The sequence below is a fragment of the Onychostoma macrolepis genome, chromosome 01 (assembly GCF_012432095.1).
Source record: "Onychostoma macrolepis isolate SWU-2019 chromosome 01, ASM1243209v1, whole genome shotgun sequence".
In the NCBI taxonomy this organism is placed as follows: Eukaryota; Metazoa; Chordata; class Actinopteri; order Cypriniformes; family Cyprinidae; genus Onychostoma; species Onychostoma macrolepis.
In genome coordinates, this window is record NC_081155.1 from 6,899,315 (window position 1) to 6,926,139 (window position 26,825).

At 38.2% G+C, this 26,825-nt stretch overlaps 1 protein-coding gene across 3 annotated transcripts; it reads left to right on the forward strand.

Annotated features, from left to right (window-relative positions):
- The first annotated feature begins 3,214 nt into the window (after positions 1-3,214).
- Positions 3,215-10,508, forward strand: LOC131536639 (sialoadhesin-like). 3 transcript variants are annotated; one of them, XM_058769687.1, is made up of 9 exons: positions 3,215-5,276; positions 5,370-5,717; positions 6,984-7,232; positions 7,373-7,627; positions 7,720-7,968; positions 9,255-9,336; positions 9,420-9,459; positions 9,555-9,820; positions 9,973-10,508. In XM_058769687.1, the coding sequence occupies exons 1-9, from the start codon at positions 5,216-5,218 to the stop codon at positions 10,025-10,027; spliced, it is 1,605 nt and encodes a 534-aa protein (XP_058625670.1). In that variant the 5' UTR covers positions 3,215-5,215; the 3' UTR covers positions 10,028-10,508. The 3 variants fall into 3 exon arrangements, with proteins under 3 accessions (XP_058625670.1, XP_058625651.1, XP_058625662.1); XM_058769668.1 differs by lacking the exon at positions 7,373-7,627; XM_058769679.1 differs by lacking the exon at positions 7,373-7,627 and having other exon boundaries at positions 5,164-5,717.
- The last annotated feature ends 16,317 nt before the right edge of the window (positions 10,509-26,825 follow it).

The window sequence follows — 26,825 nt, forward strand, 5'->3', positions numbered from 1 at the left end:
AACACACAAATATTATTAACTACTCTCTCATTCAAACATAAAGAGAGACATCAAGAATCGGTGTATGAATCTCAACAATGGTGACAATCAAAAGCTTCATGCTGCAATGCATGCTGGGTACCTAGTATCTGTGCCGTGAGTGCACTTTGACCTCACTTTAGTATGAGCAAACAGTGAGGGCGCTGTGAGGTTACACTTTTAGCTCACTGTTACCTCACATTGTGACCTCATCACGAGTATCCTGTGAGCTCATGGTGACATCACTGTGAGATCAAATTGTTGACTGGGAAGTGCACACAAATGTACAATTGACTAATTGGTAAGAGAAAATTTAATCTTATGAACTATACGGGTATTTCAGGTATTACACAGATACAGCAAGTGGAGCAAAGCCAGAATTCTTAAGCCGTTCTAAACACATGGCTTTTTTTTCATCCCCAAACCAATGTGCAGCCACCATTTCATTCAATGTGTTTTCTTCCTGAGTACAATAACTGGAAGGCACAGAACAATAATCCAGTGATCGCAGATGGCAACATCAAAATGTCTGGTGTCCACTTCTACCAGCAACTTCAGAGTAGAGGCAACACTCCTCAAGCTCACACTCGATGTGTTGTTTTGGACCTTGAATGCTATGCTTGACATGAATAGGAACAGGGGTCCACAAAATGCCTTTGCCACTGCATAAATGCCTGATTGTGGGTCTATGGGCTGACTCTGTATTTGGTATTCTTTTGTGATATCTGGGAACTTTGAAGAATGCTTTCTTTGTATTTGAAAAATCTGAAGCGCCATATGCAAAGACATATTGCAGTGAGGATACTCCACAATCGTTTGGCTTAATTTATTATCTCTAACAGGACGCTGGGTCACATTTTCACTATGAATACTACCAGGCTGGTCCTTAAAGACAGGGCTCGATGTGGTGACGCTGCCGGGGCTCGAGGTGGAGACGCTGCCTGGGCTAAAGGTGGAGACGCAGCCTGGGCTGAAGGTGGAGACGCAGCCGGGCTTTGATGTGGAGACGCAGCCAGGGCTCAAGGTGGAGATGCTGTCTGGGCTAAAGGAGGAGACGCAGCCAGGGCTCAAGGAGGAGAAGCTGCCGGGCTTCGATGTGGAGATGCAGCTGGGGCTCAAGGTGGAGATGCTGTCTGGGCTAAAGGTGGAGAGGCAGCCGGGGCTCAAGGTGGGGATGCTGTCTGGGCTAAAAGTGGAGAGGCTGCCTAGGCTAAAGTTGGAGACGCAGCCGGGGCTCAAGGTGGAGACGCTGCCAGGCTTCAATGTGGAGACACTCACAGGGCAGTTCGATAAATGACTAAAGAAATATTTTCTCCTTATCCTAGTGTATTTACAGCCTGGGCAATGGAAATGGGGCGACACCCTGCAGTTTTGGTGTCATTTGTATATTCTGAAACCTACACAGGGGTTAAAAAAAGGTTTTGCAGCACAATGGAAAATAAGATAAGTGTAGTACTTGAGGTGGTAATGATATTTATCTAAGTCATCATACGTGATTCTTTGACACACTGGTGAATTTGCATTTGTACAAGAAGCTCTTACCTTTATAGTCCAAAAATATATTAAAATGCACAATTGTATGTGCTTTTCCCTGGCACTCATATTCTGTATGGTAATGACAGTCAGGACAGTGGAAGCATCCATTCTTATACTGTAGAGAAAGTGTCTGTCCAGAAAAAAAAAATGATTGATCCATGTACCTAATAAAAATACACCAACATATTACACTCATTGAATTTTTATATTCATTTATTACTCACTATTAACAACACATACTACATACTTTACGTTTCTTAAGTGCTAAACACACACACGGTACAAACTGCATGAACAATGCAGCCGATTCATCAATAGTGTAAAAATCCTTTAATATTAATACCAACTTCACACCTGAACACAACAAACCTACGTTTATATTTTTTTCATTAAAGCCAAAATAAACTTCAGCCTATGTTCTATCATATGACTGACCGCTTACCTGAACCACCATTATCCCTTTGTTTAGCGTGCTATGATTGTGCCTGTCTGTCAATTCGAGGAGGCCACACCCTGTTTTGGAGCTCCCGCCCCCATTTGGAGATCTCCGGTCTGCAGTCATATCTACTTGAAGAGATTGGTGATCACACTGTGCTTATTCCATTCATGTAGCCTATCATATTGTAGCCTATAAGGTTTAAATCATTGCCTTTTAAATATACACACATACTAGAATGTGTATGATGTATTATTTTAGGTTATATTACTCTTGCCAAGCTCTGATTTATGACAGATGCACGGAGAGGCAACAGCAAGCTTCTTCCATAAAGTTTACATTCATTCACTGCACACACTCATCACTCCGTGAATTTAGAGGTTTGTGTAAAATATCACGCTGATCCCCTGACTCACCTGTGAATCTAACAAACACGTGCTGCAGCCTCACCCGAATATTCTGGTGGAATTATTCGTTATTCGTTTTAAAAGCCAATAAGCCATTATCCATGCCTTTCCGAATAAGGTACTCGACTTCGGGCACACTCCTAATCATCACCACCTAATGACTTTTGCTCTTTGCAAAAGTCTAGCTGTTAGAATTCACTTATAGCAGTTAAGTAAAATGTGATATTAAAAAGTCAAGGGTCAAGAGCTCAACTAAAGTAAACACTGACCACTATAATGGTGACTTAAAAATGTATATTTTCTTCTTTGGTGATTCTGCTTGTTAACATCTGAAACATCTGAATTTGAGGATGCAGCCTTGTGTTTGAGAAGCACCATTCACCTCCCTCATGGTCGAGAAAATCTGTAATTAGGAGAGTTGTGAGATAAAAGATCATTCTTTTTTATATATGTATTTCATTTTTATATTTTTATTGCCCTTCGCCTCATGCTCGCTAAAAGGGATTAGAAGTCTGATTCATTTCCACGAAAAGGTTCTTTTGGATAGATGAGTTTAATGAGCCAGTTCAAAAAAACAAAAAATAAAATAAAATAAAATACAATAAAATGATTCAGAAGTTAATTTATGGTCGAACTGGCTTATATTGTCCCCCATTTGGAGTGCTGCATGACAGAACACAAATTGCTTTAGTTGGGCTCTTGACCCTTGTTTTAAAACATTACAATGACTTTGGTTGCCATAACTGTGTGTTTGTTTAGACATGTTTAGACAACCAAAGTCATGGTAATGTTTTAAGTCGAGGGTCAAGAGCCCAACTAAAGCAAACACTGACCGCGATAATGGTAACTCAAACAAAACTAAAACATCAACATCTAAAGTTAATCTGGTTAGTAACCTGTGAAGCTGGTGATACTGTTTATGGAGTTGTTTAATCATCCTCTGCTGAGATCTTGAGATATTTAATGTGTTCTTTTATCTTGTGTTGATTTCATCTAAGGCTATGATTGAAGTCAGTTGTAGTTCTTGGATTTCTGCTCGTCTCGTCTCTTTTTTCTGTTCTTCTTTCTCTTTCTTTCAATGGTTCAGTTTGTTAACAGCAGGTGTTCTTCATTAATGCTCAATCATCACTCAATTACTAAACTAATTATCTCATTAACTTTAACACTGCTTCAGTGTTACTTTTTTAACACTCTGAGTGTGGATTATATATACACTGGGAGTGTTGATTTAACACTGGAGGTTTTGCTGTATATATATATATATATATATATATATACACAACAGAAATATATAAAATTAATTAAACTATAAATTTAAATTATAATAAACAAATAAATAAATATATATTATAAAAATAGTCAGAGAAACAATAAATGCATTAAACTATACTTTACAATTATAACAAATGAATAAATCATATAAATGAAGAACTTCAAATAATGAATAAGACACAAATATAACAAATACATTAAATTATGAATTAAAATGCCCCATCGGGACAAGACCACGGGAATCAGATAAGCCCTTTACACAATCTGACATGGCTGCGGTTGGAATTGAACTGCGGGTTTCGTCTGGCCAGAGGAGAACTGGCTCCCCAACTGAGCCTGGTTTCTCCCAAGGTTTTTTTTTTCTCCATTCTGTCACAGAGGGAGTTTTGGTTCCTTGCCGCTGTCGCCTCTGGCTTGCTCAGTTGGGGACACTTAATTAATTTCTAGTGATTATCGTCGATTTGATTGCACAGATACTATTTAAGCTAAACTGAGCTAGACAATGATATCAATGAATTCAATAATAAAATGCCTTTAACTAAAAATTTAGTGTTTAATCTTATCATTATACATTACTGACACTCTATCCTCCAATTTGATACTGTTAAGTGCTTTGACACAATCTGTATTGTTAAAAGCGTTATATAAATAAAGGTGACTTGACGACTTAACTGTTGCATGTTGCTTTAAATGCTAATGAGCTCTGCTGACCCCACCCCTCTCTTTGGTGGGGTGACAAACCGTGCTCTGAGAGTCTGTTTACTTCAGCCATATTTAGCCGCAAAACTTGCTAACTATCATGTTATTAGGAATAGCGATTGCAAAGATTCATAAAAACCCTTATACTCACTTCTGCTGTAAGTGAAGCTGGATCTCGAATGATTTGTGCGAACATAGACACATTTAGGCAGATCAGGGGCACATTTCCTTTAAAAACAAATTTAATCCACTGTGTCTTCAGCAGCTCAGATGTCAGGAGTAAATGACGACTGCTATGTTCATTATTACATCCAACAACAAAACACCTCAATCGCTATGAAGCCATTCTTGTCTGCATCTGCTCCAGCGGTAAAACAATGGCAGTTGGACTTTTACAGCTCCAACACCAGTCCAATATGTGCTGAAATGCTAGTGTCAATCAACTATTGTGGGAGTGGCCTGGGTCTGTGTGATACAGACAAGAATTTGAGAATGGCTTGATTTGAAAAAGGGGATATTATTTTTAGGGATTAAATAAAAACCACTGGGTGGATTTTTATCATTATAGGGTAAATGTGTACACACACTGCTAACACTCATTTATGTCCAAACAACATGTTAAAGTGAATTTAGCATCTGATGACCCCTTTAATAGTAAGTACATGTGCAACAAGGACACCTTAAAATTAAGTTGCCGAAAAAAAAAAAAAAAAAACTTTTGATGATGGGCTCTTGAGTTTTATTTTACTCTAATGACAATAATCTCACAATGGGCTGATCTTGTTCTTGATGGATTTCATGAGATTAAAATAAGGCACTGCACACTGATTGTGTTGCAGGTGTTGCTATGATGGTGTCAGTCAGAATGGCTCCTCCTCTTCCTCTGATCTTTCTGCTCATGATTCACAGTGAGTCAGAACTATTTATGTTTTTCAACATCCTCCAGCTCTACAGATGCCATTAATTTGAATAATAATGGAAAAATAAATAAATCATTTCAGATGTTTTCAGTGCTGATTGGGGTGTGAGTTACAGTCATTCACGCATCTGTGCACTAAAGAACTCATCAGTGATAATGAGCTGCACTTATACATACCCTACTGGATATAAGATCAGTAAAGTGTTCTGGACCAAAACAAATGTTAAAAATGCTGATAATAAGTTTCCAGATCTGTCTAAGGACCCTAAATACAGTCAGAGGCTTCAGTATCTGGGAGATGAACAGCAGAACTGCACCATCAGACTGAGTCATGTGACACAGAAAGATGAACACGAGTACTATTTCAGATTCACAACTAGACATAATGGCAAATGGATTGGCACTCCAGGAGTGACTCTTGCTGTCACAGGTGACTTTCCTGAAGTTTCACTCTTCTTCTGTGAATTATGTTGAATAATAATCAGTGTATGACAGCAGCACTAGATATAATCCCAGTCAACAATTTGATCTCACAGCGATATCACCATGAGCTCACAGGATACTCGTGATGAGGTCACAATGTGAGGTAACAGTGAGCTAAAAGTGTAACCTCACAGCGCCCTCACTGTGTGCTCATACTAATGTGAGGTCAAAGTGCACTCACTGCACAGAGACTAGGTACCCAGCATGCATTGCAGCATGAAGCTTTTGATTGTCACCATTGTTGAGATTCATACACTGTCATTTAAACACAAAGAGAAACATCAAGAATCAGAGTAGTTAATAATGTTTGTGTCTTATGCTTTCATAATTCTCCGTAAATGATTATGAAAGTGACGTGACTCAGAATTTGTGCTCTGCAATTAACCCATCCAAAGTGCACACACCCAGAGCAGTGGGCAGCCATTTATGTTGCAGCGCCTGGGGAGCAGTTGGGGGTTCTGTACCTTGCTCAAGGGCACCTCAGTCATGGTATTGAGGGTGGAGAGAGCGCTGGACATTTTCTCTCCCCGCCTACAATCCTTGCCTGCCCAAGACTCAAACCCGCAACCTTCGGATTATGAGCCTGACTCTCTAACCATTAGGCCACAACTTCCCAAGACTGCATATGGAATCTAGGTGATGACTGTGTTGTTATCATCAATAACAAACCAATATCACCTGGTTGCAGTCTCTTTTTGGGTTTCCTTGCCATAACAAATGTGCTTTACAAACACAGTTACAGCAGCCCCAAAAAATATAATGTTATAAAGTAAAGGGTCAAGAGCCCAACTAAAGCAAACACTAATCACTATGATGGTAACATCAAACAAAACAATAAAACATCATGAGTGAATAATGAGTGAAGCTGTGGATTTGTTTATTTAAGTTGATTTCATCGAAGGCTGTGTCTGGAAGTCAGTTGTATGTTTGGAGAAGGTTCTTATAACAGAAAGTTGTTAGCTGGGCGTGCACTCATGAGCTCATCATGTGAGAGCACTGTGATATCTCTGTGATAGTGTTGAGAAACAGGAAGTAGAATGTCCCCCAGCGACTGATATTTGAACTGCCTCCTCTCAACCTGCTCAACATTTTGAATTCACAATGATCTCATATATTACTCACACTGTGAGGATCACCGTATGAGAATGGTGTGATGTCACTGTGATCATCGCGTGATCTCACGTGTTGACTGGGATGTGTGTGTTGTGTTCAGATATTCAGGTGGAGTCTCCTGAGAGAGTGACAGAGGGAGATTCAGTCCGTCTGACATGTAAAAGCAGCTGCGCTCTGACTGACGGAGCAACATTCATCTGGTACAGAAACTCACAGCCATTAACTGAGAGAAGAGACAGAAACAATCAACTCCTGCTGCAGTCAGTCAGAAGAGAGGATGCAGGCAGATATAGCTGTGCTCTACATGGATACACTTACATCTCTCCTGCTGTTTATCTCAGTGTCACGTGTGAGTACACATTCAATCATTTTGGCCACTTGAGTAAATGTATTCAGATATCACATAGAGAATTCAAATTTTGTAGAAGTTTCACCAACAAAATTGGTTAGAAATGCAGAATGCAAAAATTCTACATACTGGTCCTCTAGTTCCTCCAAAGGGAGCTTTTGTAGTGGTGAGTACATCTGGTGAAATAGTGGAGGGAGATTCAGTGACTCTGAGCTGCAGCAGTGATTCAAACCCACCTGCAGAAATCAGCTGGTTTAAAGGAGGAATGTTTGTAGGATCTGGAAGAATCTACAGCATCTCAAACATCAGCTCTGATCACAGTGGAGAATACAAGTGCAAGTCCAGAAATAAACATGGAGAGAAATACTCTGATGCTGTGACTCTAAACGTCATGTGTGAGCTAATGATCATTTGTACATTGTTCAACATTTCGAAATTTATAATTTTCTAACATTTATTGTAACATTTCTTTTTTTTTTTTTTTTAGACCCTCCAAAGAGTGTCTCAGTGTCTATAAATGGATCTGCTGAAATAGTGGAAGGTGATTCAGTGACTCTGATCTGCAGCAGTGATTCAAACCCACCTGCTCTGAACTTCATCTGGTTTAAGGAAGATCAAAGCTCAGCTGTTGGATCTGGACAGAGTTTCAGTGCACAACAGATTGGAAGCTTCTACTGTGAGGCTCACAATCAACATGGATCTCAGAGATCAGACGCTGTTACTGTCATTGTACATGGTGTGTATCACTGAGTCATTCTGTGACTGGATGAGTATTTTTGCTACTGATGAGCTATGAAAAGAAGAAAATGTGTGGGGGTGAATCAACAATTATAATATTAATTTAAAATAATAAATTGTATCAATGTATTTATAATATTTCCTAAACACAGCAAAGTTTGGTGCATGCTCAGTTTGGAGTTGGAGCAGTCACTTGCGGGGCGCAAGTGTTTTTGCTAGTTTCAGCCCGACGCAGTTCTCATTTTCCCTGCCTGCGCCGTGTTGTTTAAATAGCAAATGCATTTGCACCCATTTGTGCGTCCATGGGCGTGCTGGTCTGAAAACAAGGTGTGTTCAGGCGCATCGTTGGCACATTGCTATTTTGAGGAACTGAAAATAGACTGCGCCCTAGACCAACTCAAATCTGGTCTAAAGTCAATGGCACAATATTTTTTAGCTATTTAAAGAGCGCTTTAGTAGAAAATGCAGCAGCACACAAACATTTAAAATATTAAAAATTAAAGGATTACAGTGTAAAAGAATATCATTGTGTAGGCTACATAAATATAAAAATGTCACACATGTCATAATGGATAGTCATTGCGTGTATCAGAATTAGCCTACCTATTTGCTCGAGCATGAGCAGATCCGTTTGCTCTCTGGAGTTGCGTTCAGTCTGTACACCTTACAATTCCACTGTTTAAATAGTGAATCCGCCATGGCGCGAGTGCAACTCGCTCTTAAAGGGAATGGGAGATGAGACTCTGATTGGTTTATTGCACGTTAAGCCCAAAAAACACCCATTACTCATTAAGAGAATAGGGACAACCCGTTTAGACCATGCTTGCGGGCGCACCGTCCGTTTTCCCGTCGTTAAACTAGCAAAAGTGGATTCGGACACGCCCTTAGTGCACTAAGACACAATTCATGGATCCAATATAATGATTCAGATCTTTCTCAACTGTTTACGTTAATTTAAGACATAACTGAAATTTTTTGAGGATACTCACCAAGACATAATTTTGTATTTGAAAAAGTGAAAGTGAAGTGACATGTGGTCAAGTATGGTGACACATACATGTAATTTGTGCTCTGTGTACTTGTCTGTTCAAGCGCAAGAAGATTAAAAAAAGAATGCAATTGAGTACTCGTGAGCTGTGAGGGGGCCCCACGGCGAATGGACCGAGGAAAAAAAAATGAAGATAAATGTATCTGTGTTGAAATCCAGCTGTACACTATGAATCATGGTTTTGTTTTCTCATAGTGTATAAAGATAAAATAATTGTCTTGTCACTTGTCTTGTAGGAAGGAAGTTCCTGTATGCAGTTGCTGGAGTCACTGGTGGATTGGGAGGTTTAATCTTCATTTTCATCATTGTGTTGCTCATGTAAGTTCATGTTTTCTGTCAGGAAACACATTAGTATACCAAGCTTATTTCCTAAATGCATTTTAGATGATTCTGTATTACAGGAGGAAAAAACAGAGACCTAATCACATCGCACAAAAGCAGGTAAATCAAATTATCAAATGAGCATTAAGCAAATGTTATACACAAAGGTATTCATTCTTTTTGCCATAAATAAAAATAATTTTCACTAATTTTAGGATGATCTATATGTCAACGTATCAGCTCACGATGGATCTCTGTCTGAATCTGATGCCGTGAATAAAAACGATGCGCTGTATTCCTTAATTACTCTCAACAATTTTAGTCACAATCAGACTGAAGGAAAAGCATCTGATTCTGAAGAAACAGAAGAGATCCAGTATGTAACTGTCCTTCATCACAGAAACAAAGAGATGAACCAACCAGAAGAGATGGAAAGCCAGTACGACAACATTAGAAAATACCAGACTGATGCTACCAGGAGGTGAGAAACATCATGGCATGTTCATAACATAAGAATTTAGATTGAATCAGAACACTTTTGAGCACCAATGAATGCAGTTCCTGCATTGGTTGAAATTGTATTAAATGGCACCTGTAAAGGTCATTGATGCAATATCTATATTAATTTCACAGATCTTCTGATCAGATGGTGGAGGATCAATCAGTGATTTACAGCACAGTCAAATAATCAACAGATCAGTTTGGTGAAATTACTGTTCCTGGGAAAACTGATCTCCATGTTGACATCGCCCTCGTGTGGTGGGACTGTGGCACTGCTTGTCTGATGCTGGATTTTCATTTCTTTTTTTTTTAAATTTTATCTAAGAGCTGGATTATTCCATGTTTTCGCAAACGGCATTTTCTCTCACTGGATCTCCTCCAGAGGATCAGGATGTTTCTGAAATCCTGAATTCTAGAGACTCTAGAGACCCTCCTGACAAAATGTTAGTAAAAGCAGATTCATTTTTGGAACTATATTTGGAACTATTCTTGTCATTTCAGTCTAAAGAGATTTTTGACAAAAAATTGTCAACAGAAATTATTTGCCAAAGCCTTTGGTGGAAATTATACAAAGCCTGTAATGACCTGTGCATGGTATCCAAATTTATCTTAGCATCCCTTACGAAAATTAACCATGGTTTTACTATAGTAACCATGTTTTTTTGGCTCAAGTCAAATCCCAAGTCCTCAAAGAGTTCAAATTAATGAGATAATTAAGTGACTAATTAAATGATGATTGTGCGTTAGTGATGAACACCTGCTGTTAACAAGCAGAATCACTGAAGAAAAGAGAAATACAAGAACTACAACTGACTTTTTTTTTTTAAACCACGATGCCACCATAATTGTGGTCAGTGTTTGCTTTAGTTGGGCTCTTGACCCTTTTAATAATTCAAGTAATTTACTTTTAAGCATTTGCAATATTGTTTCACAACAAACATTTGTGCATTGCTGAATCAAACCTTGAAGTTGTTTCTCTTTGGTTTATTGACTGACATTCAGATATTACTGCCCTGCAAAAAAAGATAAATAAATACTGTTAAACAATTCCAATGTAATGCTTCAATACTGAAAAAAAAGAAAAAAATTGTATAGGCTCAGGCTTTTAGACATGAACACTTATCACATGATCCTCAACAGTGGTGACTAATTATTCATGCTGCAGTGCATGATGGGAGTTCTTACTATGATGTTACCCAGCATGCATTGCAGCATGAAGCATTTTGTTGATTGTCATCATTGTTAAGATTCATATGCTGGTAAGTGATGTCTGTGTGTGTCTAAACAGCACTGGAGTTTAAATGTTTTTATGCATTACTTACATTTAAAATGTATTCAATATAACTTTTAGAGCAACACTTTATCTGCATGCTGTAGTTTCTCGGGGTTGGTAATTTAAAACCTAAACATACAAATATAACAACAATTTTGATTATAAGCAGGCCAGTTCATGACAATTACCTAATCATATGAAAACCGCTAACAGCTGTTCATTGTACAACACTGATCTCTCTGCTTTACAACAGCACATGGAGTGTTACACAGAAAAGTCTAACTCAGGAGTCATGGGTCAAGAGCCCAACTAAAGCAAACACTGATCTCCATGATGGTGGCATCATTTTAACCAATAAAACATCAACATCTGATCCTCTGTAATTCTCAATAACAGCAGGTGTTCATCACTAATGCACAATCAAGATTTAATTAGTCACTTAATTATCTCATTAACTTTAACTCTTTGAGGACTTGGGATTTGACTTGAGCCAAAAACCATGGTTACTATAATAAAACCATGGTTAATTTTCGTAAGGGATACATGTTGCAATACATGCAATTACCTTTTCCTCGTTGACCTGATTGTGTCAATAATACTGTCTTTCATATCACATGGATACTTCTAGAATTTTTAGTTTGTTTGAAACATTAACTTATAGTGGCCAAACACCCAAGTACTCTTTGAAAGTGTAGAAATGTCACATTTACCAAGAACAATGCAGATGACTTGAAGTTTTTCCATTGTTACATGGAATTAATTATTTCAAACTGTTAAGGCCCATTTCTGTCATTAAGGTATATAAACAGGACTGCTGCTGGCCAAATGGGTGCCCTAAGCAGAATTGTACTTTTTTTTTTTTTTTCGTCCAACCATGAGCCTGAATTCTGCAATCTGCCGGCCCCAGGACCACCACTCCACCGCACTGTTCCTCGTCCATGGCCAGTAGGGCCCGTCCGCCCAGCACCATGAGCTGCTCCCATCGGAGTTTGTCCCGGGTTGTCCTGGAAGTTTCTTCCTGAAACGCCAGCCCGCCAAATTTTCAGCGCTCATTTTGAGGGGTTTATTTTGTTCGTCGGGTGGCTGTCCTTTGCTCTGTTGCTTTTTGTGGGGTACTCTGGCTTCAGGCCAAAATTACGAGCTTGAAGCCCTACCCTCGGACAGCATGCCAACTATGCATAACCTTTACTCTGTTTATTATATGTGACCCTGGACCACAAAACCAGTCTTAAGTCGCTGGGGTATATTTGTAGCAATAGCCAAAAATACATTGCATGGGTCAAAATTATCGATTTTTCTTTTATGCCAAAAATCATTAGGCTATTAAGTAAAGATCATGTTCCATGAAGATATTTTGTAAATTTCTTACCGTAAGTGTATCAAAACTTAATTTTTTATTAGTAATATGCATCGCTAAGAACTAACAACTTTAAAGGCGATTTTCTCAATATTTAGATTTTTTTGCACCCTCAGATTCCAGATTTTCAAATAGTTGTATCTCGGCCAAATATTGTCCGATCCTAACAAACCCTACATCAATGGAAAGCTTATTTATTTAGCTTTCAGAGGATGTATAAATCTCAGTTTCGAAAAATTGACACTTAAGATTGGTTTTGTCATCCATGGTCACATATGTAAGTATGAACTCGTGAAATAGCCTAATGCATTTTACGCATAGACTGTAAAAAAGATGGACGACGCGTCTCCACTTCCTTCCACTATAGAAAAGTAAAGTGAATACATCTCAGTATGGCCGCTGCCATCTTGAGTAAATGACGTCATTTGGAGCCCGAGTCTGCGCAGTAGAGATTCGTTTGGAGCCCGAGTCTGTGCAGTAGAGTCGTGAGGTGGAGCCGCGGAATCAAACTCCCGCCCAAACTCCTGCAGACCCAATCAACCATAACAACATGCCCCGTTTTTATAGCATCAAATTACTAGCTAAAATCAAACGTATCACAAAAACGAACAATTGAACATATATCAGCATGATAACAACTACCTTAAATGACCAAAACCATATTTCGGAAAATTGTATTGGAAGTGTAATTTATTTTTTTGTTTTGACTGAAGTCCCATTCGTTTACATGGAGAGGGCGGAGTTTATGACCTGTACTGCAGCCAGCCACCAGGGGGCGATCAAAGAGCCTGCAGCTTCACTTTTAAGGACGAGTGAGACACCCGATTTTAAGCCATGGAAACTAGAATAGTAAAACAGATGTGCCGGTGATGGTAAAATTATACCGACATTATAACACGTTATTAAAGTCGACAGGCAAAAAGTTTCACAGGATTACGAACGTACCTGAAAGTAATACACGGGCTTCATCTTGGGCAAAATTAAACATGAAATGGCTTCAAAATGTGATGATTGTCAGTTTTTAGTGAGCATTCAGCTTGATTAAATGAAAGATGTATCTGCGTACCTGTGACAATGTTTTTGACAGGGCTTTTATGATGATGACCTGAAAATAAGTTGACTTTTAAAAAGAACAGCTGAACATCAGTTCACAAATAAAAATGGAGTATCTATTTACAAGTGCAAACAGGCCGACTTGTTGGCAGAGGTTTTTTACATTAACTCCGCCCACCAACGTGTGATTACAAAGCATTAAAGAAGACCATAGGTGTGTTCAACTTGAAGCAGGGCAGCACAAAATGATCAGTGAATGAAATCAAAGTACCGCGAGAGCGATAAGAGAGCAGATGGATCCTTATGCTTCCTTATGCTCTCGCGGTACTTTGATGTCATATACTGATCATTCTGCGCTTCAAGTCGAACACACCTAATCTTTCAAGAACAGCTTCAGTCAGTAGCCCCTCACTGCAGAACGAAGATCCAGGGGTCGGTGTTGGATCCACATCTAGGAGTGAAGATGGTTTAGGGGTGGAGATGGGTGGGTTCAGGTATATGGAAGGTGGGAGGAGTTGGATCTGGATCCCCTGGATCTTGTGTTCTGCTGTGAGGGCCATCTCGCTTCAGTGGCACGTATGGAGAAGTACGTGTTGAAGTCATTTTTGACACGATCGACACGGGTTCGAATCTGCATTCTGACTAACTTTTTTTCTTACCTTTTCAAATCAGATATCACGTCGGAAAGGCATGTATTTTCAATAATAATGAAGGAAATAATCTAAAAGTTGAACTTAAAGTATCGGGTAGGGTTATTGTAGGTGTAGGGAGGGATTTATTGTCCCAATAAAGTGACATCCATTTAATAATTTGAATTAAAATTATAATTTACACTTGTTACATGTATCTGTGTGACACTTATATTCTGAGTCCATAGGTGGCGTTGTGGGGGGTTCCCATTCCGTAAGAGTCACGTGATTCAAGGATTCCGGATAAATTGGCTGCAAGGCGACAATGGTGCTCTCTCAAACAACTTGTGAAAATTAGCTGGCAGATCTTTTGAATAATTTGTAATTATTTGAACTTGTTTACAGACATGTGATTTTCTAATTGCTTTTCCTTTTTAATTTTCTTCATAATATTTGTTTTGATTTAATTTAAATGTTATAGACCTTGTATGTCCTTTATTTTAAAATTTGTAATAAAAATAAATAAATAAAAATAAAATTAAAAAAGGAGAAAAAAAAGAAAAGAAAATTAGATGGCAGAAACAATGGGAGGAAGAAAGAACAGGAAGATGGCTTTATAACATCCAAAGAAATGTGGGTAAAGGTAGAATAACAAGGAGAAATAGAAAGGAAGAATCCATTATATCTAGGCTTAGATTTGGACATACAGCACTTAACAGTACCTTGACTAAAATAAGGCAACATCAGACAGGAAAATGTGATCATTGTGATCAAGAGGAAACTGTGGAACATGTTATAATGAAATGCCCAATGTATAATAGTGAAAGTGTTGTATGCCAACCGCCATTAAAAATCTACAAGAGAAGAAGAAGAAAAATGACGCTCTCTCTCTCTGTCGCTCCGCTTTGTTCTTGCGGGACAAAGTCTGTAGCTGGGTTTCCATCACATTTTGCACATTTTGAAGTATCGCATGAGAAACGAGTGATGGAAACGCCAAATTTCGAATAAAAATCCCTTTAATTCGTAAAAACGTTTTTACGCTCGCTTGAGGTGGTTTTTGACTTGTGCGAAAAAGGGTTAATGCGAATAATGGGAGATGGAAATGCATTTTGCGAATAAATTCCTCCAAGTATGTCAAAAGAGTCATGTGACTTTGCGCTATGAGATGGGATAACTTGGCTAGCAGCGGACTGATCTCGTTCACAGCATCTGAAATGTTGTTATGGTCATTCTGAAATGCAAAGTCTGTCATCAGAGTATTTCTGTATAATTGTCTTACACGACTGTGTTCCCAAACAGCAGCATGACGGCATTTATTGTGTTCCGTCTGCTCGCACTGAGGCGCAATTAATGTTTCGTATATGAAAATTATTATATTCAGTAGCTTATCCTAGTTTTCTATAGGCTATTTAGTGCCAGTTTACCAGGAAGTGACGATTTTGTTCTCTTTGACTCGTTGGATGGAAACGGTGCTCGTTCGCAAATGTTTTATGCGATATTCCAAATTTGTTAAATTCACAACTTTGGATGGAAACCCGGCTTGTGTCTCTCTCATCGCCTCCTTGAGCAGTGTTGCAAAGTCGAACTGGGCTACTTTAACACCGTTGCCGCGGGTTGTTTTTCATGTCTGCGGGTTGAAGCAACCCAAATAACGTGATATTTAGCCCCTGAAATGCAAAATTTACCAGGGGAGCCCTGCCAAAAAGCGTGTATCCCCCGGAAGACTCACCTGTTTTTATTTTTATTTCGGGAGTCAGATAAGAACTTTATTCTGAGAACAGGTGTAGTTAGGCATTGTGCTTTCTTAGCTTTCCTACCCGTGAGCTGATATCCATTCTTTCTTATTATCCATTAGATTGTGTTTGTAAATATATTTTGTGTATTGTTGTGCATTATTTTCTGAATGTTTGAGTTGAACTTCATTATTGAGTTAAATGGAGGTGTCTTGAAATTCACATCAGGTGTTGTGTGTGACTCTTTTATATGTTAGCCTATCTATTTAGCCTATCTAATATTGTTTGAATTAACAAGCCTTAAAATGGTTACTGGCCATAACAACACTCAATATGTTATTATTGCATACTGTTTTATAATGTACTACAATACTGAGGTGCAGATAATTGCCACTATTTGCTATAAGTAGTATAAATAGCAGAAAATCCTAGATGTAAATATAATCTATAGCTATTTACACTTAGTGTAAACATTAAGTGTAACAGGGACATGAATTTATATATATATACAGTGAGGAAAATAAGTATTTGAACACCCTGCTATTTTGCAAGTTCTCCCACTTAGAAATCATGGAGGGTCTGAAATTGTCATCGTAGGTGCATGTCCACTGTGAGAGACATAATCTAAAAAAAATCCAGAAATCACAATGTATGATTTTTAACTATTTATTTGTATGATAAAGCTGCAAATAAGTATTTGAACACCTGTCTATCAGCTAGAATTCTGACCCTCAAAGACCTGTTAGTCTGCCTTTAAAATGTCCACCTCCACTCCATTTATTATCCTAAATTAGATGCACCTGTTTGAGGTCGTTAGCTGCATAAAGACACCTGTCCACCCCATACAATCAGTAAGAATCCAACTACTAACATGGCCAAGACCAAAGAGCTGTCCAAAGACACTAGAGACAAAATTGTACACCTCCACAAGGCTGGAAAGGGCTACGGGAAATTGCCAAGCAGCTTGGTGAAAAAGGTCCACTGTTGGAGCAATCATTAGAAAATGGAAGAAGCTAAACATGACTGTCAATCTCCCTCGGACTGGGGCTCCATGCAAGATCTCACCTCGTGGGATCTCAATGATCCTAAGAAAGGTGAGAAATCAGCCCAGAACTACACGGGAGGAGCTGGTCAATGACCTGAAAAGAGCTGGGACCACCGTTTCCAAGGTTACTGTTGGTAATACACTAAGGCGTCATGGTTTGAAATCATGCATGGCACGGAAGGTTCCCCTGCTTAAACCAGCACATGTCCAGGCCCGACTTAAGTTTGCCAATGACCATTTGGATGATCCAGAGGAGTCATGGGAGAAAGTCATGTGGTCAGATGAGACCAAAATATAACTTTTTGGTCATAATTCCACTAAACGTGTTTGGAGGAAGAAGAATGATGAGTACCATCCCAAGAACACCATCCCTACTGTGAAGCATGGGGTGGTAGCATCATGCTTTGGGGTGTTTTTTGCACATGGGACAGGGCGACTGCACTGTATTAAGGAGAGGATGACCAGGGCCATGTATTGCAAGATTTTCGGGAACAACCTCCTTCCCTCAGTTAGAGCATTCTACAGCCAGGATAACCAAGGAGTGGCTCTGTAAGAAGCATATCAAGGTTCTGGCGTGGCCTAGCCAGTCTCCAGACCTAAACCCAATAGAGAATCTTTGGAGGGAGCTCAAACTCCGTGTTTCTCAGCGACAGGCCAGAAACCTGACTGATCTAGAGAAGATCTGTGTGGAGGAGTGGGCCAAAATCCCTCCTGCAGTGTGCGCAAACCTGGTGAAAAACTACAGGAAACGTTTGACCTCTGTAATTGCAAACAAAGGCTACTGTACCACATATTAACATTGATTTTCTCAGGTGTTCAAATACTTATTTGCAGCTGTATCATACAAATAAATAGTTAAAAAATCATAAATTGTGATTTCTGGATTTTTTTTTTTTAGATTATGTCTCTCACAGTGGACATGCACCTACGATGACAATTTCAGACCCCTCCATGATTTCTAAGTGGGAGAACTTGCAAAATAGCAGGGTGTTCAAATACTTATTTTCCTCACTGTATATACAGTGGGTTCGGAAAGTATTAAATTAAATTATATCATTCTTTGTTATATTGCAGCCATTTGCTAAAATCATTTAAGTTCTTTTTTTTTTCCTCATTAATGTACACACAGCACCCCATATTGACAGAAAAACACAGAATTGTTGACATTTTTGCAGATTTATTAAAAAAGAAAAACTGAAATATCACATGGTCCTAAGTATTCAGACCCTTTGCTGCGACACTCATATATTTAACTCAGGTGCTGTCCATTTCTTCTGATCATCCTTGAGATGGTTCTACACCTTCATTTGAGTCCAGCTGTGTTTGATTATACTGATTGGACTTGATTAGGAAAGCCACACACCTGTCTATATAAGACCTTACAGCTCACAGTGCATGTCAGAGCAAATGAGAATCATGAGGTCAAAGGAACTGCCTGAAGAGCTCAGAGACAGAATTGTGGCAAAGCACAGATCTGGCCAAGGTTACAAAAAAATTTCTGCTGCACTTAAGGTTCCTAAGAGCACAGTGACCTCCATAATCCTTAAATGGAAGATGTTTGGGACGACCAGAACCCTTCCTAGAGCTGGCCGTCCGGCCAAACTGAGCTATCGGGGGAGAAGAGCCTTGGTGAGAGAGGTAAAGAAGAACCCAAAGATCACTGTGGCTGAGCTCCAGAGATGCAGTCGGGAGATGGGAGAAAGTTGTAGAAAGTCAATCATCACTGCAGCCCTCCACCAGTCGGGGCTTTATGGCAGGGTGGCCCAACGGAAGCCTCTCCTCAGTGCAAGACACATGAAAGCCCGCATGGAGTTTGCTAAAAAACACCTGAATAAGATTCTCTGGTCTGATGAGACCAAGATAGAACTGTTTGGCCTTAATTCTAAGCGGTATGTGTAGAGAAAACCAGGCACTGCTCATCACCTATCCAATACAGTACCAACAGTGAAGCATGGTGGTGGCAGCATCATGCTGTGGGGGTGTTTTTCAGCTGCAGGGACAGGATGACTGGTTGCAATCGAGGGAAAGATGAATGCGGCCAAGTACAGGGATATCCTGGACGAAAACCTTCTCCAGAGTGCTCAGGACCTCAGACTGGGCCGAAGGTTTACCTTCCAACAAGACAATGACCCTAAGCACACAGCTAAAATAACGAAGGAGTGGCTTCACAACAACTCCGTGACTGTTCTTGAATGGCCCAGCCAGAGCCCTGACTTAAACCCAATTGAGCATCTCTGGAGAGACCTAAAAATGGCTGTCCACCAACGTTTACCATCCAACCTGACAGAACTGGAGAGGATCTGCAAGGAGGAATGGCAGAGGATCCCCAAATCCATGTGTGAAAAACTTGTTGCATCTTTCCCAAAAAGACTCATGGCTGTATTAGATCAAAAGGGCGCTTCTACTAAATACTGAGCAAAGGGTCTGAATACTTAGGACCATGTGATACTTCAGTTTTTTTTTTTTTAATAAATCTGCAAAAATGTCAACAATTATGTGTTTTTCTGTCAATATGGGGTGCTGTGTGTACATTAATGAGGAAAAAAAATGAACTTAAATGATTTTAGCAAATGGCTGCAATATAACAAAGAGTGAAAAATTTAAGGGGGTCTGAATACTTTCCGTACCCACTATATATATATAAACTGCCTCCTCATTTTAAAACACCACTGCAAACCACTGATATACATACATACACACACACACACACACACATATATATATATATATATTTATATATATATCAAGGAAGTGAAACCTCTGATTGCCCATCCTCTTTCTACTCAAATATGGACACGTACATGCACTGAATAAACAGCAACCTAAATTTGTTTTATGTTGTAACATATATTTTAATTGATTTTATTCAAGTCAAAAATGTTATTTAACACCACTGAATCAACCTAGATAAATTGGTTACACCAAAAAAGATAAATAAATAAAAAATAAAGGTAACATGAATGATACAGATTGTAATTGTGTAAAAATAAATCCTATACATGCAAAGAAAAAAAAAGCCACAAAACTTTTGTAGATGTGTTTCGACACACTGGAGATCTTCCAGTTTCCGGGCATGCGCATGTGAAACAAGAATCACCAACAAAAAAGCCACTGTTGTATTTTGCCTGTTAATGAGGTTAGAAAAAAAAATGCAGGAGATGAAGAGGAAATGACACCGTTCTGGTTATAAATGAGTCTAGCAAACCTTCCTTATTTTTGCGTCGTTTGGTTTCATCTGATGAGGTTTCCCTGCACTACGGTATGACCAATTATTTTAAAGTTTTTGTTTGTTTGTTTGTTTTGTTTATGAAGAGATATATTTTTAGCGGTTCTACACTGAACAAAACAATGTAGAATTTCCCTTGAAACAATTTTCACTCAGAAATTGGCTGTAAATTTCACAAATAACGGTAACACTTTAGAATACTGTTTCTTACTTACTGCATAACTAATAATGAATTATTGAAGAACTACCAGGTAATTATTCATTAACACTTAATTCACTAGTTAACTACTAAGGAATGTGTTAACTAATCAGTATGTAATACAATTTTATGATTGTGTTAAGTAACAGTTTGCTAATCAATAACTAATGTATTCTGTCCTACCTCCTGAAGAACTACTATTAATTATCTACTAGTTAAGGTTCAAGAAAGTTCAAGAAAAATAAAACTGTTCAACTACTATTGAACAGTTGCTGTCAGGAACTTTTTTTTTAGCGGAAGGACAGCATTTAACGAACTTGCTTCAAAAAAGTAACATTTCAATACATAAATTTTGGGTTTTAATATTTTTTACTGTGTGGTAACCGTTTTATAAAAGCAATAAGGTACTCGAGGCCTTGTTGTATCATGAATAAATCACGGCTGAAGGGCGTTGTTAGGCACGACGCGAAACGGAGAAATGCTGTCCTTCCGCTAAAAAAAAAAAAGTTCCTGACAGCAACAGTAAACGGCAAGAGAGTGTTCCCAACATGCCTCTCATCTAATGGAGCTTAAATAAAAACAGAGAATAGACGCTCTTATCATCCGCTGTCATTTATTTTTTTAACACCATATGTAATATTTTCTCACACACATACATCTGCTTATCTCTCAGCATGAGAAAATGTCTGTTTTCCATCTTCTAGTTTTAAAACAGACCGATTTGCGACACAGCGCAAGTTTGCAAGCGTAATTACAGTGTAAACCGATGGACATACAGAATCATACAGAAACAGTAAACTAATAAATTCAGTAATATTCCCAACCCAAATGGGACCCATACAATTTTGTCCATTGGCTCCACTTGGGCCCCATGTGTGTTAGCCCATAGGGGCACATGATGGGTCCATAGTGGGCTCCAAGTGGGGCCCATGTAGATTTTCATTATATGGGCCCACATGGGTCCCAAATGGGTTATATTAATTGGGTTATATTAATTGGGGCCAAGGTGGGCCACATTTGGGACCTTATGGGGCCCAAATGGGTGACCACACTGAATCCACAAAAAGCCCATATATGGGGTTTTTGTGGAACCACAGTGGGTCAGATCTGGGCCCCATTTATATTTCTTTATTAATTCCTCTGGATAAAATGAATGTGCTAATATGCAATAAAACTCTAAATTACAATATTTTTTGACCTAATATCAGTTGATTTTATGTGGTGCTCAATACATTTTAAATTACATGTTAAAATATTTCAACTGTTAAGAAAATGACTTCAACTCAGAATCTCTAAAAAAAAAAAAAAATTATTGGGTAAAACAAAATAAAACAAAACAGGATAAAAACTGGATAAAAATACTTGAGCAGAAAAGGATGAAATGGGCCTGTGCAGACGTCTCAGCTTCATACCTAAAAAACAGTAAAGAAAGAAAAACAGAAAAGGCAATTATTTTAAAATACTACTAAAACATTCACAAAAGCATTAAAAAGCATGCATGGTTATAATTAAGCCGTGCCAGTACTTCACATTTCTGCCTAAGTGACAAAACTGTCACTTAAAGGGATAGTTATACTACTAAAGGTAATATGAACAAGTTAAAAGTGACACTATTCAGTTTAGAAATGTAATTATGTTCTAGGAGCAATTTTGGTGCGAGACAGCCTACACAATAACGCAACGCAGTTTGATTTCAAAAGAGTGTATAACAGTAAAATGTTTATTGTCACATTAACAGTAACTTACTGGCAACAATTATCCAGTCGGTGCAGTATTTCATACCACAGTAAAATTACTGTGAAACTAAGTACAGTAGTTTTAAGTGTACTATTATTTTTTTATTTTATTTTGTTATATATTCAATAACACAAGTTATTACTTCACACCAACAGCTTTATTCACAAATCATCTTTTATATTTCACAGCTGAACTTCAATAACACAGAATTACCAGCATATTAACCATATTTAATCAGTGAACATACATATAGCCTAAAAGTAAAATCACAGATAACACACTGTGCCAGTGGAAAATAAATGGTGTACAGGTGCATCTCAATGAATTAGAATGTCGTGGAAAAGTTCATTTATTTCAGTAATTCAACTCAAATTGTGAAAATCGTGAAAAAGTATTTGGTTCTTTTAATTGTGATGATTTTAGCTCACATTTAACAAAAACCCACCAATTCACTATCTCAACAAATCAGAATATGGTGACATACCAATCAGCTAATCAACTCAAAACATCTGCGAAAGTTTCCTAAGCCTTCAAAATGGTCTCTCAGTTTGGTTTCCTAGACTACACAATCATCTGACAGTTGTTCAGAAGACAATCATTGACACCCTTCACAAGGAGGGTAAGCCACAAACATTCATTGCCAAAGAAGCTGGCTGTTCACAGAGTGCTGTATCCAAGCATGTTAACAGAAAGTTGAGTGGAAGGAAAAAGTGTGGAAGCAAAAGATGCACAACCAACCGAGAGAACCGCAGTCTTATGAGGATTGTCAAGCAAAATCGATTCAAGAATTTGGGTGAACTTCACAAAGAATGGACCGAGGCTGGGGTCAAGGCATCAAGAGCCACCACACACTCAAGGAATGTGGCTACAGTTGTCGTATTCCTCTTGTTAAGCCACTCCTGAACCACAGACCACGTCAGAGGCATCTTACCTGAGCTAAGGAGAAGAAGAACTGGACTGTTGCCCAGTGGACCAAAGTCCTCTTTTCAGATGAGAGCAAGTTTTGTATTTCATTTGGAAACCAAGGTCCTAGAGTCTGGAGGAAGGGTGGAGAAGCTCATAGCCCAAGTTGCTTGAAGTCCAGTGTTAAGTTTCCACAGTCTGTGATGATTTGGGGTGGCAATGTCATCTGCTGGTGTTGGTCCATTGTGTTTTTTGAAAACCAAAGTCACTGCACCTGTTTACCAAGAAATATTGGAGCACTTCATGCTTCCTTCTGCTGACCAGCTTTTTAAAGATGCTGATTTCATTTTCCAGCAGGATTTGGCACCTGCCCACACTGCCAAAAGCACCAAAAGTTGGTTAAATGACCATGGTGTTGGTCTGCTTGACTGGCCAGCAAACTCACCAGACCTGAACCTGAACATTGTTAAGAGAAAAATGAGAAACAAGAGACCAAAAAATGCAGATGAGCTGAAGGCCACTGTCAAAGAAACCTGGGCTTCCATACCACCTCAGCAGTGCCACAAACTGATCACATCCATGCCTCGCCGAATTGAGGCAGTAATTAAAGCAAAAGGAGCCCTTACCAAATATTGAGTACATATACACCTAGTCAACACGTGAGATCATGCGATGATCACAGTGACATCTCACCATTCTCATATGGTGATCCTCACAGTGTGAGTAATATATGAGCTCATTGTGAATTCAAAATGTTCAGCAGGTTGAAAGGAGGCAGTTCGAATATCAGTCAGATTTCTGTTATAAGAACCTTCTCCAAACATACAACTGACTTCCAAACACAGCCTTCAATGAAATCAACTGAAATAAAAGAAGACATTAAATCTCTCATGATCTCAGCAGAGAATGATTAAACAACTCCACAAACAGCATCACCAGCTCCACTCATTACTAACCAGACTGACTTTATTTCTGATATCTACCAAAGCGCTTATTGAGAATTAGATGTTTTATTGTTTTGTTTGACGTTACCATCAAAGTGATTAGTGTTTGCTTTAGTTGGGCTCTTGACCCTTCACTGTAAAAAATGACCGTGATTTTAATGGTAAAAAAATGTTAAATGGTTAACAGTAAGTTTCTGTAAAATTTGCAGGAGAAAAACGTAAAACTTACATTCCCAAAATTTTCTGCGTTGCATTTCAAATTTTGTTTGAATTTGATGTTTTTTTCTTTGAAATAACTGATAAGAAAAAACTAAGAAGAAACAGTTATGTTTATTAGGGTTGTATGTTACATCTAATGTTGTTAAATTAATGTTTATTGCATATTTCAGTTTAATAAGTCTCACCATGATGGTGTTTAGTGTTTGTGTGAATGACACTGTGCACCTTCTATATATGTTATTATTTAAAAGCTGCTTGTGATGGGCTTTGGTTCATCATGTGATTTCCTCATCACCACCTGCATTTGGTGGCTATCAGTGTATTTCAAAGGTACAAAACAGATTTCAGTACTTTAATAGGTTGGTATATTAACATTATATCAGTTAATGAAATTACGGTATTTAACTGTAAATTTAAGTTAAAACCTAAAATGTTGTTACTGTATTTTTTACGGTAGAATTCCGGCAACCACAGCTGCCGTTTTTTTACCGTATATTTTACAGAATTTTTTTACAGTGTTGTCTTTACAACATTATATTTTTTTAGGCTACTGTATCTATGTTTGTAAAGCACATTTGTTATGGCAAGGAAAACCAAAAAGACAGTGCAACCAGGTGATAACAACATAATCATCACCTAGATTCAGTATGCAGTCTTTGTGAAGCGTTGTTAATTTGAGGTTTTTGATTATACAGTATAGGATCAAACAGTGTAACAATTTATAAATGATTTTAAAAGAATAGGTCTCAAATATTTTGAACTATGCTGTCATTTAAAAACAAAGAGAGACATCAAGAATCGGTGTATGAATCTCAACAATGGTAACAGTCAAACGCTTCATGCTGCAATGCATGCTGGGTATCTAGTCTCTGTGCAGTGAGTGCACTTTGACCTTACATTGTGACCATAGTATGAGCTCACAGTGAGGGCGCTGTGAGGTTACACTTTTAGCTCACTGTTATGTCACAATGTGACCTCATCACGAGTATCTTGGGAGATCATGGTGAGATCACTGTGAGATCAAATTGTTAACTGGGCAGTAAATTAACATACTTTCCAGAAGGTCAACAATTCACTAAAAATGTTTTTTTTTTATTGGTCTTATGAAGTATTCTAATTTGTTGAGATAGTGAATTGGTGGGTTTTTGTTAAATATGAGCCAAAATCATCACAATTAAAATAACCAAAGACTTAAACTACTTCAGTCTGTGTGCATTGAATTTATTTAATACACGAGTTTCACAATTTCAGTTGAATTACTGAAATAAATGATCTTTTCCACAACATTCTAATTTATTGAGATGCACCTGTAAATATAAAAATAAAAGTTTAAAGAGTTAATGTACTTAATTATTAAGACTATACAACAATAATCAGAGAACACATATCATCTCAAAACATTTAAAATGGTCTTCTTTATGGCGACGACTCTTCCCGTCTGCCTCACGGTCAGCCAGCACCACTGCGGAAGGGAAATGCTAGTTAGCACGGCTTAATTGATAAAACAAATGAGACAACTGCAAGTGTTTTAAAGTTCACCTACTTACCTATTTAACGTACTTGTACAACTTTTCATCTTCACAAGTCTCCCCATTGGTCTGCTAGTGCCGCTGCGGGAGGAAAATACTAGTTTACTAGGAAAGTGAGCAAGTAAAATTACAATAATACGTCCATGATGCTGAAGAAAACTGTATACATGTATTTTAACGTATACCTACCAATTTAACATACTCTTAGGACTTCGCGACGAGTCTCCCCCTGACAGCCATGCTGTGGGAGGAAAAGGCCAGTTAGCACAGCTTGACTCAGAAACTGAGCGTTTCCTCACATATTCTTATAAAAATTAATGTAGCTTTATATCTTGCAAACATCATCAGAATAAAATGTATAAAGAGATAAAAAAGTTGAAAATTAAAGTTAACTTACCACACTCTTGTGAGCTTAACCTAAATAACACCTAAAATGCAACTCATTACACTCTCTGTGTTGTCTGACATCAAGTATGAACAATTTGTTGATACTTTACTACATGTTAGGTGTGGATAAATTTATGTATTATTCAAGCAATAATGCTTATTTCATGATATAAAAAACTAATGAAATACATAAAATTAAATCAATTTATTTAACCTCTTAACTGTCACCGTCCACCCTGTGGGACGCCTACCTTTACTTCACTATTTTACAATTAAATCCTAATCTAATCATGACAAACTATATATCGTTGGAAAGGTCTAAGACTCCTAAATAGGTATTTTACCACTTTTCTGTTAAAAATTATGTAGGAAAAGTAATAGATTAATTTATGACCAGAGGTGTCAAATCCAGGGTCAGAAAGTAAAAGTCCTGCCATGTGTTTATTCCACCCATGAACTCAGCAGCTGATTTCACCAGAGGAGGAACCAAGTCATTCCTTTCAAGTCACAAGCAAGTTTCGAGTCAAATCCCAAGACCTCAACGAGTTGAGGTAATTAAGAGATAATTGAGAGACTAATTAAATGTTGATTGTGCATTAGTGATGAACACCTGCTGTTATTGAGAATTACAGAGGATCAGATGTTGATGTTTTATTGGTTAAAATGATGCCACCATCATGGAGATCAGTGTTTGCTTTAGTTGGGCTCTTGACCCTTTTAGTAACTGAGAATGGATTGCTTTTAAGCAATT